This window comes from Saccoglossus kowalevskii, chromosome 7 (assembly GCF_978046115.1).
Source record: "Saccoglossus kowalevskii chromosome 7, keSacKowa6.1, whole genome shotgun sequence".
Classification (NCBI taxonomy): Eukaryota; Metazoa; Hemichordata; class Enteropneusta; family Harrimaniidae; genus Saccoglossus; species Saccoglossus kowalevskii.
Genome location: NC_140647.1, coordinates 4,833,729 through 4,847,134, shown reverse-complemented (window position 1 = coordinate 4,847,134; position 13,406 = coordinate 4,833,729). Strand labels below are relative to the sequence as shown.

Below are 13,406 nucleotides of genomic sequence, written 5' to 3'. Positions count from 1 at the left end.
CATAATCCAAAAAAAAACAGAAAAAAATCATGACTAACACATCCATATATGGTTTAAACAAATTGAAATTTATCCTAATCACATCCATATATGGCATACAGAAATTCAAATTAATGCTAATTGCATTCATAGCTGGTATACACAAATTCGAATTTATGCTAATCACATCCATACATGGTATAACAAATTCAAATTTATGCTAATCACACCCATACATGGCATTGACTAATTCAAATTTATGCTAATCACATCCATATATGGTATATAAAATTCATGCTAATCACATCCATATATGGTATACACTAACTCAAATGTATGCTAGTCACATCAATATATGATATACATAAATTCAAATGTATGATAATCATATGATATCCATATATGGTGAAAACTAATTCAAATTTATGCTAATCATATCAATATATGGTATAAACAAATTCAAATTTATGGTAATCACAACCATGTATGATATGCCTATTACAGATCAATGCATTTTTCTCCATTAAATACTTACCATGAAGGGCCATATCCAATGCTGTATTCATTCTGTCTGCCTCAGCTAATTGTGGCAAGGCAAAACCAAGAGAACGAATACCAGTAAAACATTTCCGGACATACGGAAGCCAAAGTTTAGTATTCCTTGAGATGGAAATCATTTCTACAACCTCCTCATTACTGAGAAAGAATAATCTTGGGAACTGGTTACGAACATCATCTAGGAATCTTTCCATGGATTGCAAGATCTCTTCCTGGAACAAAAGAAAATAGAGAATGAGACTTCAAGCTTAATTCCAAAATAGAATTTCAGTCCAACTTGTCTAAAACAAATACCAAGCTTTTAGCAATTCATTTCATTCAACATTGAGATGAGAGAACATCAGAAGACAAATCTAGTTTAATATCAAGACCACAGTAAGAATGTTAATATATACAATGACACCAAACAGACATTTTAATTTATATATCTTTCTGACCTTAAGGTAGAGATGCAGTTTATTTGTGAATTTCAATCAAAAATAGTTTTTTTCGTTTTTTATATAGATTTTTATCTAAAGAACATTCTGTGAAAATTTGACCAATGAATTCTTATTGGAACACCGTTAAAATTGCTGTTTATTTTCTGGTTAAAAATAAAAAACACTCACACGTGGCAATGTTTATGTCCAATTGCCTAATTTGCATGAGTAACCAAATAACAGGACCTTTGATTGACAATATGCAAATCGAGATTGTACGGTCATAGTTCATTCAATTACGCGCATGTGCAATTATTCTCAAATCAGTTCTCGCTCGCTAGCAAACCAAACATATTTCCTCAGCGTTTTTTCCTAATTTTTATCATTACATTATGCGTGGTGTGAAAAGAGAGGTAGAAAGAAGATTCAGATGATTTCTATGTCGGAAGAGGCAAAAGCTACACTGAAGGCATCAGCCCACCGAACGAAAAACAAAATCGATGTGAGCGTCCAAACATGACTTTCCTTGAAGGCATGAATCCGAGTTTCTGATTGACTGAGAGATTTTATTTTTAAATAATTGTTCTCAAAAAATAAACTGAGCATGTGAAGAATAATTTAACATTGTTTACAGTGATAACTGCTCATTGTCGAAACGAAGCTTACCCATTCACGCTAGTCACAATAGACATCATACTCTTGAATAGGCGTCAATGACTACGGTAAAACTTAGAAAATGACGTCAAAATACACCTTAAAAGTCCCATTTTATTTATTTTTTAAATCCCATCCCGAATTTACGACAGAATCTGGTCCCTCAAATAACGGGCACGTGAGCTTTGATTCTAACCAGATATATTGCACTGGGTCGGGGAGATACAAACTTTTGTGTATCTTTTGTCCAATGGGTACCTGTACTTCGATCATTCGCAAGTTTTGCTTGGTGGTGCGAAACAGCTTTGTTTGCAACCGGACGAACTCCGTTTAATTCAATGAAGCAAACAACTGACAATGCTAAAATAAATTGCAGAGGTACGCTAAAATTAATTGAAAACAACCAAATAATTTCAATGAAAAATAAATCACAGAGAGAGGTAACTTGATACATTTCGGTAACAACTCTTTTGACGCGCTGACCGCTTCTCCGCGTCTGATGTTTTGTTTTCCTTGTCATATTTAAATACTTACTGATTGATGATTTTGTTTTGATTTTTGAGTTTTTTAGCCTGCAACTCGGCCACGACCTTTGCTTTTTCCGTGAAAAATGGGGAAGTTTACATCACTTTGACGGACATTCCATTTTTTTTAAACTAACGAAACACACTGATTTCTATTCAGAAAAATTCGACCGCTCGAAAATGCACCTTAATTTTGCATTAAAACATGTCAGATTTCCAACACTAATTATTTAAAACCGGTCGAAATTTTAAAACTTTTACGTTAGGAGCTGGAGCTCTCTTCTTACAGGCGACCGTCGCCGGTAGTACAACAGCATGTTTTGTACGTACATCCGTGCGCTGATTGTCTGCGACTGTCTTAGAAAATCCCTGAATAAGGCGTTGCCAAAATCGGAAAAAATATATAAATGCCTCCTTAAAAAACGAACAGAATTCAAATATTTCTTTTAACAAATATTTTGCAGTGGGAAAAATGGAATTGGAAACGATGAACAAAACTTCTGTGCCTTGCGTTTCGATTCTAGGATTACGCGATTATTCATTATTGTGCGTTCGCTTCCTGGAGTTGGTTCTCAATACTACATAAAAATCATCAAGGATAAATAATTTAATATCCCACTTTGTACTCTTCACGGTAAACCATAGGCTCTGAAATACTCGTAGATTTTTTATTGAAAATACATCGAAGAGAAGCCATGATGTTTTGATCGTGATAAAAGGTCACCTTCCTAGGACCGCCCCCTGTTTAATAATTCATGAGATGACGTCATATTTACTGGGCATTGCCACGTGTTTTTACCGACCCCATCAAAACACTGGTATGAATGACGAGTTTCTGATTTATATATTCAAGAGTAGTTGTTTTGGTCCAACGATTTTACATAAAATGTCTATGTCTATACGTTAACTTTCATTTTCAATAGTCTACAAAGTATGACAAAGCAGTAATTCCCGGTTTAACGCGTAAATATGCAAATTAGCCTTTTTCTCGTCTTCTATTTTTGGTGAATTCTTGGGTTTTAAATTAAAATAGCTGATAGACGCTTTGGCCATTTGCCTCGAAATTTTCACACATTATTGACAAGGTGTTCCCCCTTCAAAATGCGTCCGGACAGTTTATTACGGCGAGTGGAACAAAAATAACAAGTCCGCAATTAACATGGATATATAAATTATGCAAAAATAGAAAAGAGTGAACTTTGAGGTCATGCTGTGCGACTTTGAAAGCCGTTAGAGAGATGAGTGGACGCATTTGAATTAGTAGTATACCAAGGTATCCAGTGATGTAATTTTACCCACAAACGGACTTGAAGTTTTTAAGCTAATTTTTTTTAAACCACTTTTGTCCAAAAAAGCATATTTTTGACCCAAAATCAAAAACGCATTCTGGATATTTAAAATAAAGACAAGTTTTACAAAGTTTGTATAATAAGCTTTCAGAAAATATATAACATGTTGGATATATAATACGATCTTCATTGTCTAATTACTCAATTAAAAAGCAAGCCAAATAAACTGCATCTCTACCTTAAGTTATCAATTCACCATGTATGCAGAAGGGAAAAAAGTGTTAGGTTTAAGACAGGTTGCAGGTTTACTGTATTAAGATCAGCTAAACTTTAGTACACATACCGCTTTTCTTATGATGGTCTGGAACACTTGTTTAAGATGATCCCCTTGCAGTTCTCTCCATCCTTTTGCTCCTTTTCGTTTGTTTAGAATCGACAAAACTCTGGAATCACCAGCAACAGCCTTCATCACTTCCTGGAAAAACACGAAAAACAGATTCAAAATGAACACAACAGACAGTAGGAATTTCCATGGTTTTTTGCACATGACACAGACATTTATACAAACATAGACTATATCACAATAACAAATCATTATGGACTGTGGGATAGTTTTTACTGAATCAAACCTTGATTGAACACAAATTACACAGTGTGCATGTTCGGACAACCTGACATAATGCACTAAAATTTGGAATTGAGATATGGGGTCACTGAGATGAAAAGAGGGAAAAGTGGGAAACAAGACCTAGCAAGAACATTTTCCTTGTAAACATTTGATGTCAGTTGAAGAAGAAAGTGTAACTGACCTGGAATTTCAAATCCACATCGTCTTCAAACTTGATTGCTTCTTCAGGTAGTTTTTTACACATCTCTGGGTCACTGAATACTTTACTCAAATACTGCCACTGAAAGAGACAATGAAATTATAAAAATCTAAATGTGCAGATATGGAGTATGTGCAGACAACACTAAATATTTGTGCATCATACATTAACGGAAAGAGAAACCCTGAAATGTATTTGGCAACACAAATACACAATCCATCAAAATGATACATCTCTACAGAAAGTGTTTACAGATGCTTTGAACTGATCGAGGAATCACTGTTTTAATCTGGATAAGGGCAGATTCAGGAATCACTGTTTCAATCTAGATCAGGACAGATCCAGGAATCAGTTTCAATCTAGATCAGGACAGATCCAGGAATCAGTCTCAATCTAGATCAGAACAGATCCAGCAATCAGTTTCAATCTAGATCAGAACAGATCCAGGAATCAGTTTCAATCTAGATCAGAACAGATCCAGCAATCAGTTTCAATCTAGATCAGAACAGATCCAGGAATCAGTTTCAATCTAGATCAGAACAGACCCAGGAATCAGTTTCAATCTAGATCAGGACAGACCCAGGAATCACTGTTAGTGTCAATCTATATCTGGAATGAGTATGAGCTTGCAAGTAGATTGAGCTAAAACAAAAAGCTTTAATATACAAAAATTGTGAGTGAATGAAATAAATTCCATGAAAATGTACCTTAGTCTGTGAAGTAATCCATAGATCCGTCATGTCTTCAATGTCTTGTAAAATGATTTCCCATTTCTCAGCTTCAGGTCTAAGTTCTGCTAAATGTTGTGATCCTAACATACTCTGTATGGTCACTTGATTATCCTGCATAGAGTTGACAGTGATACAAGTATTACAGATGAACCAGACGCAAAGTAGCAGATTAAGGCTATTATATTCTGTCCAAAAAGCCTAGGGCAGTACTATAACCACCCTTGTTGAGAATTTGTTGCACACACAATATAGCCTGGTAACTAAAGAACCATGAACACAGCAACTATATTTATACAGTGTAGCCTCTCTTTTATTTATTGTAGGAGATCAATTCATCTCCTTGAGATAACAGTGACATACCTGTAACAGATATTTCAAATCATCGTAACCAGTCAATGTGTACATATCAGGAAGTTGTCGTGATTCAGCCTGACTTTTCTTCAACAGTCCTCTTTTCTTGCCTTTATGGATGGGTGATTCTGAAATGATTGGAAAGATTTCTGAATTAATGTAAGTGACAAACCTAAAATAGTTTTTAATAGAGATTATCAGTACTCAAAGTGCAGCAGTCATTGTGGCTGCAATGTGTTTGTGATGCCATGTATAAAATATAATGTAAAATACATATTAACATGAAATAGTGAAATGAAAGCATCACAATATGATATTCTGAGAGCCGAGTACAGAAAAATTAAATACAGGCATACAAACAAAATGAATTTTCTCAAGATTGTAAAACATTCATAAAACATATTTGCCCTATTAAAAATGTATGCACTTGCATAAATTAAAGGCATTTCTATGATCATTATACATATTTGCTCTATTAGTAGCACACGTACTGACATAAATTACAGAGATTAAAATAGATAATATTTTAAAGATTTAGCATACTCAGGGTATTAGAGATGAGCTTCTAATAGAATAAATACAGTTTATTAATATTTGGAAATGTCTGAATAAAACAAATGATGATGACAACAATAAAGACAAGAGCATTTTCACCTTGTTTTCCTTAATCATTTTATTTTAAATTCTATATATTTTTCTATATACTGACCTTTTTTCTTAGCCCCCTTGATAATTGGTATATGCTTTGCTAACTGAAATTCCTTTAATTCCCACATTTTTCTGAGTTTATTCAGTGTTTGTTCGAGAGCAAACTCCGCAGTGGCTCCGGCACATATAGTATTGATCAACATACTGTGTTCATTGAGGTTGAATGATAGCAAATCAGCTACAGTGTAAGCATAGCCAGGCTGGTAGATCTGTCCCATACCAACAAATAAAGCTTTCCAGTGTCTCGGCTGAGAAAATAATAAAAACAAATATTAAATAATATTTTAAGATCTCTTTCTATTTTATTACAAAGTTCAATCAATTGTTTCAGTATGCTGAGAGAGGTATCATAGTATTACCCGGTAGCAAGAGTCGAAGACAGAATCTATATCAAATATGGACAAATCCACATGGAAATGTACTGGATGACAGTTGTGGCATGAAGCACTAATACTCAAGCAACAAATTACAGGCTTTCATTAAAAAGCGTAGTAATTGTTCTACTTTCCTAATATCATTTCAGTTTTTACATCATTTAATACTTTATTGAGTTGTAATTGGAAAACAAGAACTATAGAAAATGTTTTGTTACACAAGGAAGGCACTAACAAATTGAAGGCATTGAACCCTTTTTTTTTTTTGCAGAGAGAACACAGTAATGTATAATGTTATTATTATTAAGTCTTTTTTCACATTACATACAAATTGTCATACAACATAGTTATTAATTCAGCAAGTATTTATCAGATTGAAGATGCATATTACCCACTCTTATGATCATTTCCTGTCAGCTGTTTCAGAGCCCATTTACAAACTCAATACTGAGGGACAGGACAACAAAAGCATACACAAGTATTGAGAGGAATACATCATCACTCTTAGCAGAGTAATGTGTTAGATGGATTTTGTATCACAGTCAATGACAGGATAGTTCTTGTGTCAACTCACCACCAGCTGAGAAGACAGTAATGGTAATCTCAAGGTAAAGTACTCTTCATTTTGTGAAAGTCACAAATAGTACACATTCATTCTAGTACTGTAAAATCTGTATTAGAAGCTGCGGCTTCTATTAGAGCATCTACACATATGAGAAATGATGAATTTTTGATTCTCATTTATTCAAAAAGAATGGATGCGACTCCAATAGGGATGTGGCTTTTACGGTAGTCTAAATGATATAACAAATATACTGTGTATTGAAATCACTTACTTTGAGTGAGTCACTTGCCAGTTTCTGCAGCAGTGGCAAGTCTTGTTTGAAATCATTCAGTAATTTATACCAATGTTTGAGCACTTCATCCCCTTGTGGAATACGGTCTTTCAATCGACCAGCAGCTTGCTGCCATTCAGTGATCTTATCCAATGCTTTATTCACATGAAACTATAATAAAACAGAATCATTAAAATTATAAAGTTTTAACTTTTCTCAATATCAAAACTACATGACAAATTTTCTTCATTGCTATGATGTTTGAATAAATAATTCCTGTGCACACACACACATACAATGTATATTGCTTTTAAATTAATAATTTACCCTATCTCAAAATCTGAGCAAAATAATTGACCTTGCAAACATGATAAACATAATTATTTTTCTTTTACTAAACTAAATTTGCATACTAATATCAAAGCATTCAATTTGTGGGGGGGGGTGTCAATTTGACGACACTTAGTTCAGAGGAAATTCACCGTTTGATGCTCCCTTAACTCACCCTTTTGAACAACTGTTGCATCCATTCTTGGATTGCAAAAGTAGAAACCTCAACATATTTCCAGAGTTCTGCTCGGACCTCCATCCTTTTCATCATGTCAGTCAATCCTGATACATCATAAGGCTCACCAAGGATTGCTTCACGGTATTTACTGTACTTCACCATCTTGGTCTGTACTTCATCAAACTGTTCACGGAGCTAATAATGTATAAATAATATCATGGATTCTGATGAATACAACCTCCGAATAGATACTAATGTTATGGCTGAGAAAACAGATTAATTCACACTTTCATGCATTTAACACAGACTTAATATTAAGCAAGAATGACAACCAATTGCTGTTAGCCATAATAGAGTGATTTCCATAGAGTCATGTTAAAAAAAGAGTGAACAAACATTTTTTTGTGGGTAATTTGCACAAAAAATGAAAGAAAAATTGAGCATTTTGCATAATATAAAAGTTTGAGATTTATCAATAACATACAGTTATCAAAAACAAAAATAATTTTTTCTTCTGCCTTATTTTAAACTCTTTGAAAGCCATAATTTTGCTGCCAAAATTTTGTTTCAACATTTGGCACTTTTCAAGGTAACCGTAGGGGTTTTAAGGTAACCCTACCCTAACTTAGCATACATGTTAAATTTGTTGAATAAATATGAAACAAATTATCCTGCTTTTTTCTGTGAAAGATGATGAAATTGACTTTGGCATAGGAAAGGTCAGTTAACAAAAAGTGGCAGCGACTTACCTATTTAACGATAACAAATTTGCATGGAATATATTTCAAAATTATGTAGGCAAAACTTTTTGGTCTGTTTTGTACATAAAGGATATAGTTTATGTTTTTGTTTTGTGTATTAATTTGTGTCTATATAATTAATACATGTACAAGTAAATTTAAAGAGTGCTATTTGGTAAAAATTGTTGGTTGTTATCAGTGTTCCACGAAATTTGACATTTGAGAAATGTTGTGATTTCAAAACCAACCACCTTGAATCAGGTGTATTTGAATACACAATCAATGAATGAACTTAATAGTTTCTCATATTGTCCAAATTTACTAAAAAAATTATAACCTCATTGATTTACAATAAAGCTTACAAGAAACACTTGGTACAAGTGACTTTGCTTACTTTTCTCATGTGCGTCAGTAACTTGGATGGATTCTGTGAGGGATCTAGGAAAGCTCCGGTAGTGGCAGTTTTACAAATCCTCTCCGCCTCCCGAGTTAGATTCTAGAGACATAAAACATGTGGATAATACAGGTTAGTTACAAAGTAAAACATTAACAAAAATGAAATTAAAGCTTGGAGTGTTTATGAAAGTGAATGGAAACTGATACTCACTTGATGGTAAGGCCAGTGACAATTGTGTCAGCTGCAATGATTTATTTTGGTATATTTTTGGGGAACTTCACTGCAGATCTTACTGTGATAAATTTGTTTTATTTCTTTGAGAATGACTTTCCTGGCAATAAAACTTACCCGGAATGTTTCTTGAAGTTGTTGTGCTACTATTGGTGTCTGTGTGTTCACAAACTCTGAAGCATCTTGTAGCTGTAGTAGGAAAGCTTCCCAAGCATGCCAGACTTTCTCTTCATGTTTCTCTTCATCACTCGTCAGTGCTCTATAGCTTAGTCTGATGACCTGCAATCAAGATTGGCAGAGAACAAGGATCAAATAAGTTTCCTGGGCTCTGATCAATTATGCAATCCTCTTAAACCAAAGTGGATCTCAATCTTGTAAACAGAAGAGATAATATTTGATAAACAGGGTGATATATAGAAGATAATATTTGGTAAACAGGGTGATATGTAGAAGATAATATTTGGTAAACAGGGTGATATATAGAAGATAATATCTGGTACGGTAAACAGGGTGATACATGGAAGATTATATTTGGTAAACAGGGTGATATATAGAAGATAATACATGTATTTGGTAAACAGGGTGATATATAGAAGATAATATTTGGTAAACAGGGTGATATATAGAAGATAATATTTGGTAAACAGGGTGATGTTGAATAACAGTAAGACAAATGTACACTTCCAGCCATCAAAAGTATATAGTTTAGGCAGATGTTTTACAATACCAGCTTTAGCTTTGTACCAAACATTCAAATTATGTTTGTAAAATATGAAAGAAAAAAATGTATTTGTCACTCATAACATACAGAAAGCAGGACTTTTAGGTATCTGTACATACATAATAAGATATTGGAAGGGGAAAACAATATATGATAAAACAATATATGATAGGGGTGCTTATTTTGGAAATAGAATTGCATGTTTGTAGTCAAATTAGAATTCACTTTGTTCAAATGTAGAATGCGCCAGGATAAAATCCAATCAACATTTTCATATTATACACAATTCTTTGGCTTAAAATCTGAATTTATTTTGAAGCCAAATCCATAAATCATAATGGAAAATGGTTTCATCAATTCACTATGTTTGAATTTGATCTGGTTGTGTCCAGGAGTATTGACTTGTTGAGACTTAAAGTGCCAAAATAAAAACAAACACAATTGGCAAAGTTCCACCTCACCTCAAAGAGTGACTTGATATATTCCACTTCTGTCTGTAAGTCCACTGTCTTGTTCTTATATCTCATGTATTGTTTGGCATATTCCGCAAATGATTCTATATCTGTATTCTTTTCTCTCATACCCTGGTGATGATAATACAGTATAAAGTTATAAGTTTGGAATGAAAAAAGCAGAAAACTTGAAATATTACATTCTGACATCAATTACAAAGCTTTATCATGGTTTTGGAACTATTACCGGGTATATTTGATAATCTGAATTTTCATAAACTGCTGGAAATATAAACAACCAAATGTGTGTTGAATAAAACTTGTGAATAGTGTTCTGACATAGATTCACAAAGATTTACATCTGAACCTAATTAATCCTTACATGCTGCACTAATTAGGAACAAGAGCAAAATCTTTGAATGTTTGCCGTAATCTGCAAGACCCTAACAAAGCTATATAAATGATCTCAAAGTGCAACTATAATGATACGTTGCAAGGGAACACTACAATAAAGCATAGCATGCGCATAGGGCAGATAATCATATAACACAACATATAGGTCATATTGTTCACACATAGCAAAATATTGTATGAGCATTAACATACATGCTAGCCTGATCACTATGCATTCACTTATACCATGCACCTTTTGTATTTAGTGCAAACATTTTACTATATAATACTGACTGAATAAAAGCTTGTTCAACATTAGGACAATTACCAATGGTGTTCCCCATGCATTAGAACACACATATCTTGGATGTTCCTTTTCTAATCCAATTATGCCAATTACATGAAAGTAAATTTATGTAATAAACAAAAACTTAGCATGTATAAAACTTACTTTTACAACTCTTTGCACTTCAGTACTGAAAGTTGTTGACAAGTTTTTAGCTTGATGAGCAGTGTAGTTGAGTAAATCTCGGAATGCCCCGCTGAGACCGGGAATAATGTCTTCTTGTATTGCTCCACAGTCAACATATATTAAACCATTCTCAGTGACAAAGTATCTTTCCACGTTTTTCACCTGTTCCGTCCAGTTTCGGATTTCACCCAGTTTTGTCTGATGAAAGATGTAAAATAGTTGACTACTATTAAAACTTATTGCCAGATTACTTGACTTTTACTTATTGCTTCCAATAGTGCATATAGTGAAAAAACATGTATAATTCTAACAAATATTTTTCAGTTTTTATGAAATGTTTTAACATAGAGGCTCATTTTTCCCTTGTTTTTAAAAATTGGTGATGTGCATTAGAATTTTTGTACTCATGTTACATACCATGCATGAGATCCACATTTTGAATACTTTAAAACATTCGTTCAATCTTTCCAAGTTTTTGTTTTAATATATTCAACACAGAGGGCAGTGTTTACAAAAAGAGTTACATTAATAGACTAACATTTATACTTCTCGGCCAAATTTGTCTGCACTTTTTTCTTATATTCTTCAATATTTCTGGAATTGAACACTAATTTTTGACCCAAAAGACATAATTTAAGTTGATTTTCAGTTTTTATTCAAAAAACCTGGCTATTTTTGTATCACTCTTCTAAAGGAAAGTGCAGACTATCTTGTGAATTTGTGATAAAAAAAGGAAACTGGTGGTGAAAAGGTTAATTACACAAACTGCATACCTCAATAGTATAAGCCTCAGCTCTCTGGAACACCTTACAGGAATCCCGATTCCAAGTCTTCACAAATTTGTGAATTTCAGCCAACCAGGCATGTTCTTGACAAAACTGATCAATGTCTGACAGAGAAGATGACATGATACTTGTATGCAAGGAGAGGTATTCGGAGACAATCTCACTGTAAAATAAGAAAAAAACATAGTGAATCCATTAAAACCTTATACTGCTTTAGGATTTAGCACTGTATTACTGACAACACGATTTCTTCAGCAAGAGTGCATATAATCAATGGTAGAAACAATATTCAAAAACATTTTAAAATTCAATTGCAGGTAATTTTAGGAGACTAATATTTCTATTTCATGGACTCAATATTTCAAAGAAGGCAGACATGATTAATTAAAAGTTCATATAAAGAAAGTTTCACTGAATTTCCCCAGATTTCTCAATTCTAGGCTTCGCACACAAAGTGGTTAGATTTGAAAAATGTATACTAATAAGATGACTATGAAGTATGCACTCAGACAGTGCATTTTCTCATCGATCTTTGCTATGCTGCCTTGTCTATACTTTGTAGCATCTTTGTAATAACCTCATAATTATATAATCTGATTTATGCACATAATAAATTTTAATTTTAAGTTTCTTGATGAATAACATGTAAATGAGAAGAAAAAATATTTCAAAGAAATATAAGAATTAAAATAGTATTTTTAATTATACAAGGTTACAAGAATTGTGGAGAAAATAGGGACATTATCAACCTCAACTGATATTTTAAAACCTAGATTTCAAAAACAACAAAAATCATTGATATTATGATTTAGTATACAAATTTTGATTACCTGGTAATACCATACTTGTCTAATTTAGCGACCATGCTCAAATAAGCCCCCCCCCCCACACACACACCTACTTTCCATTTTCAGGGTCATATCCCGACCAAAATGCCTACAATTTGATTGTCAAGGTTTAAAACCTGATCTTTGACTTTTTTTCAAATACAGGTAATCAAATGTATATAATATGCCATGGATTTAGACGTATACTGCACTTTGACAATTACCTGTTAACAACGGTGAAAACAGTGAATACTTCATTCCATATTCGTTTTACCTTTCAAAATTTGTTAATTATCACTTCTTTTTTTTAAAATCGTGCTGAAAAAAAGTAGTGCCAAAATCAGTTCCAACAGATTGTACTTCAGCATCAATTATTCACTTCTGCATTGTGTTACCAGAATGCCTTTGGAAATTCCATTATGGCCAAAATTGCTTTGCATTGAGAGTTTGCGCACAATCTAACACATTCAACAATGAAGAAGATTTTGATTTCAACTGTGTTCCCACAGAACCTGATAATTTTAATATTGAAAATTATGATGGTATGTAATTAATATTGTAATAAAATGTCACATTTTTTGTACAAATTGAAAAGACTCTTTAATTTTAACTTTATAAATGACTCGGCAG

General features: G+C 33.2%; 1 protein-coding gene across 1 annotated transcript in view; it reads right to left on the bottom strand.

Annotated features, from left to right (window-relative positions):
* Positions 1-13,406, bottom strand: part of LOC100376274 (dynein heavy chain domain-containing protein 1-like) — an 85,404-nt gene that overhangs the window by 58,974 nt on the left and 13,024 nt on the right. The window contains exons 18-30 of the mRNA XM_085501596.1: positions 11,938-12,112; positions 11,144-11,362; positions 10,309-10,431; positions 9,244-9,405; positions 8,893-8,994; positions 7,756-7,953; positions 7,251-7,421; positions 6,042-6,288; positions 5,342-5,460; positions 4,958-5,092; positions 4,233-4,331; positions 3,767-3,898; positions 515-749 (exon numbers count right to left, since the gene is read on the bottom strand). Coding sequence (XP_085357722.1) covers positions 515-749; positions 3,767-3,898; positions 4,233-4,331; positions 4,958-5,092; positions 5,342-5,460; positions 6,042-6,288; positions 7,251-7,421; positions 7,756-7,953; positions 8,893-8,994; positions 9,244-9,405; positions 10,309-10,431; positions 11,144-11,362; positions 11,938-12,112 — 2,117 coding nt within the window. The remainder of the gene's footprint in view (positions 1-514; positions 750-3,766; positions 3,899-4,232; positions 4,332-4,957; positions 5,093-5,341; positions 5,461-6,041; positions 6,289-7,250; positions 7,422-7,755; positions 7,954-8,892; positions 8,995-9,243; positions 9,406-10,308; positions 10,432-11,143; positions 11,363-11,937; positions 12,113-13,406) is intronic.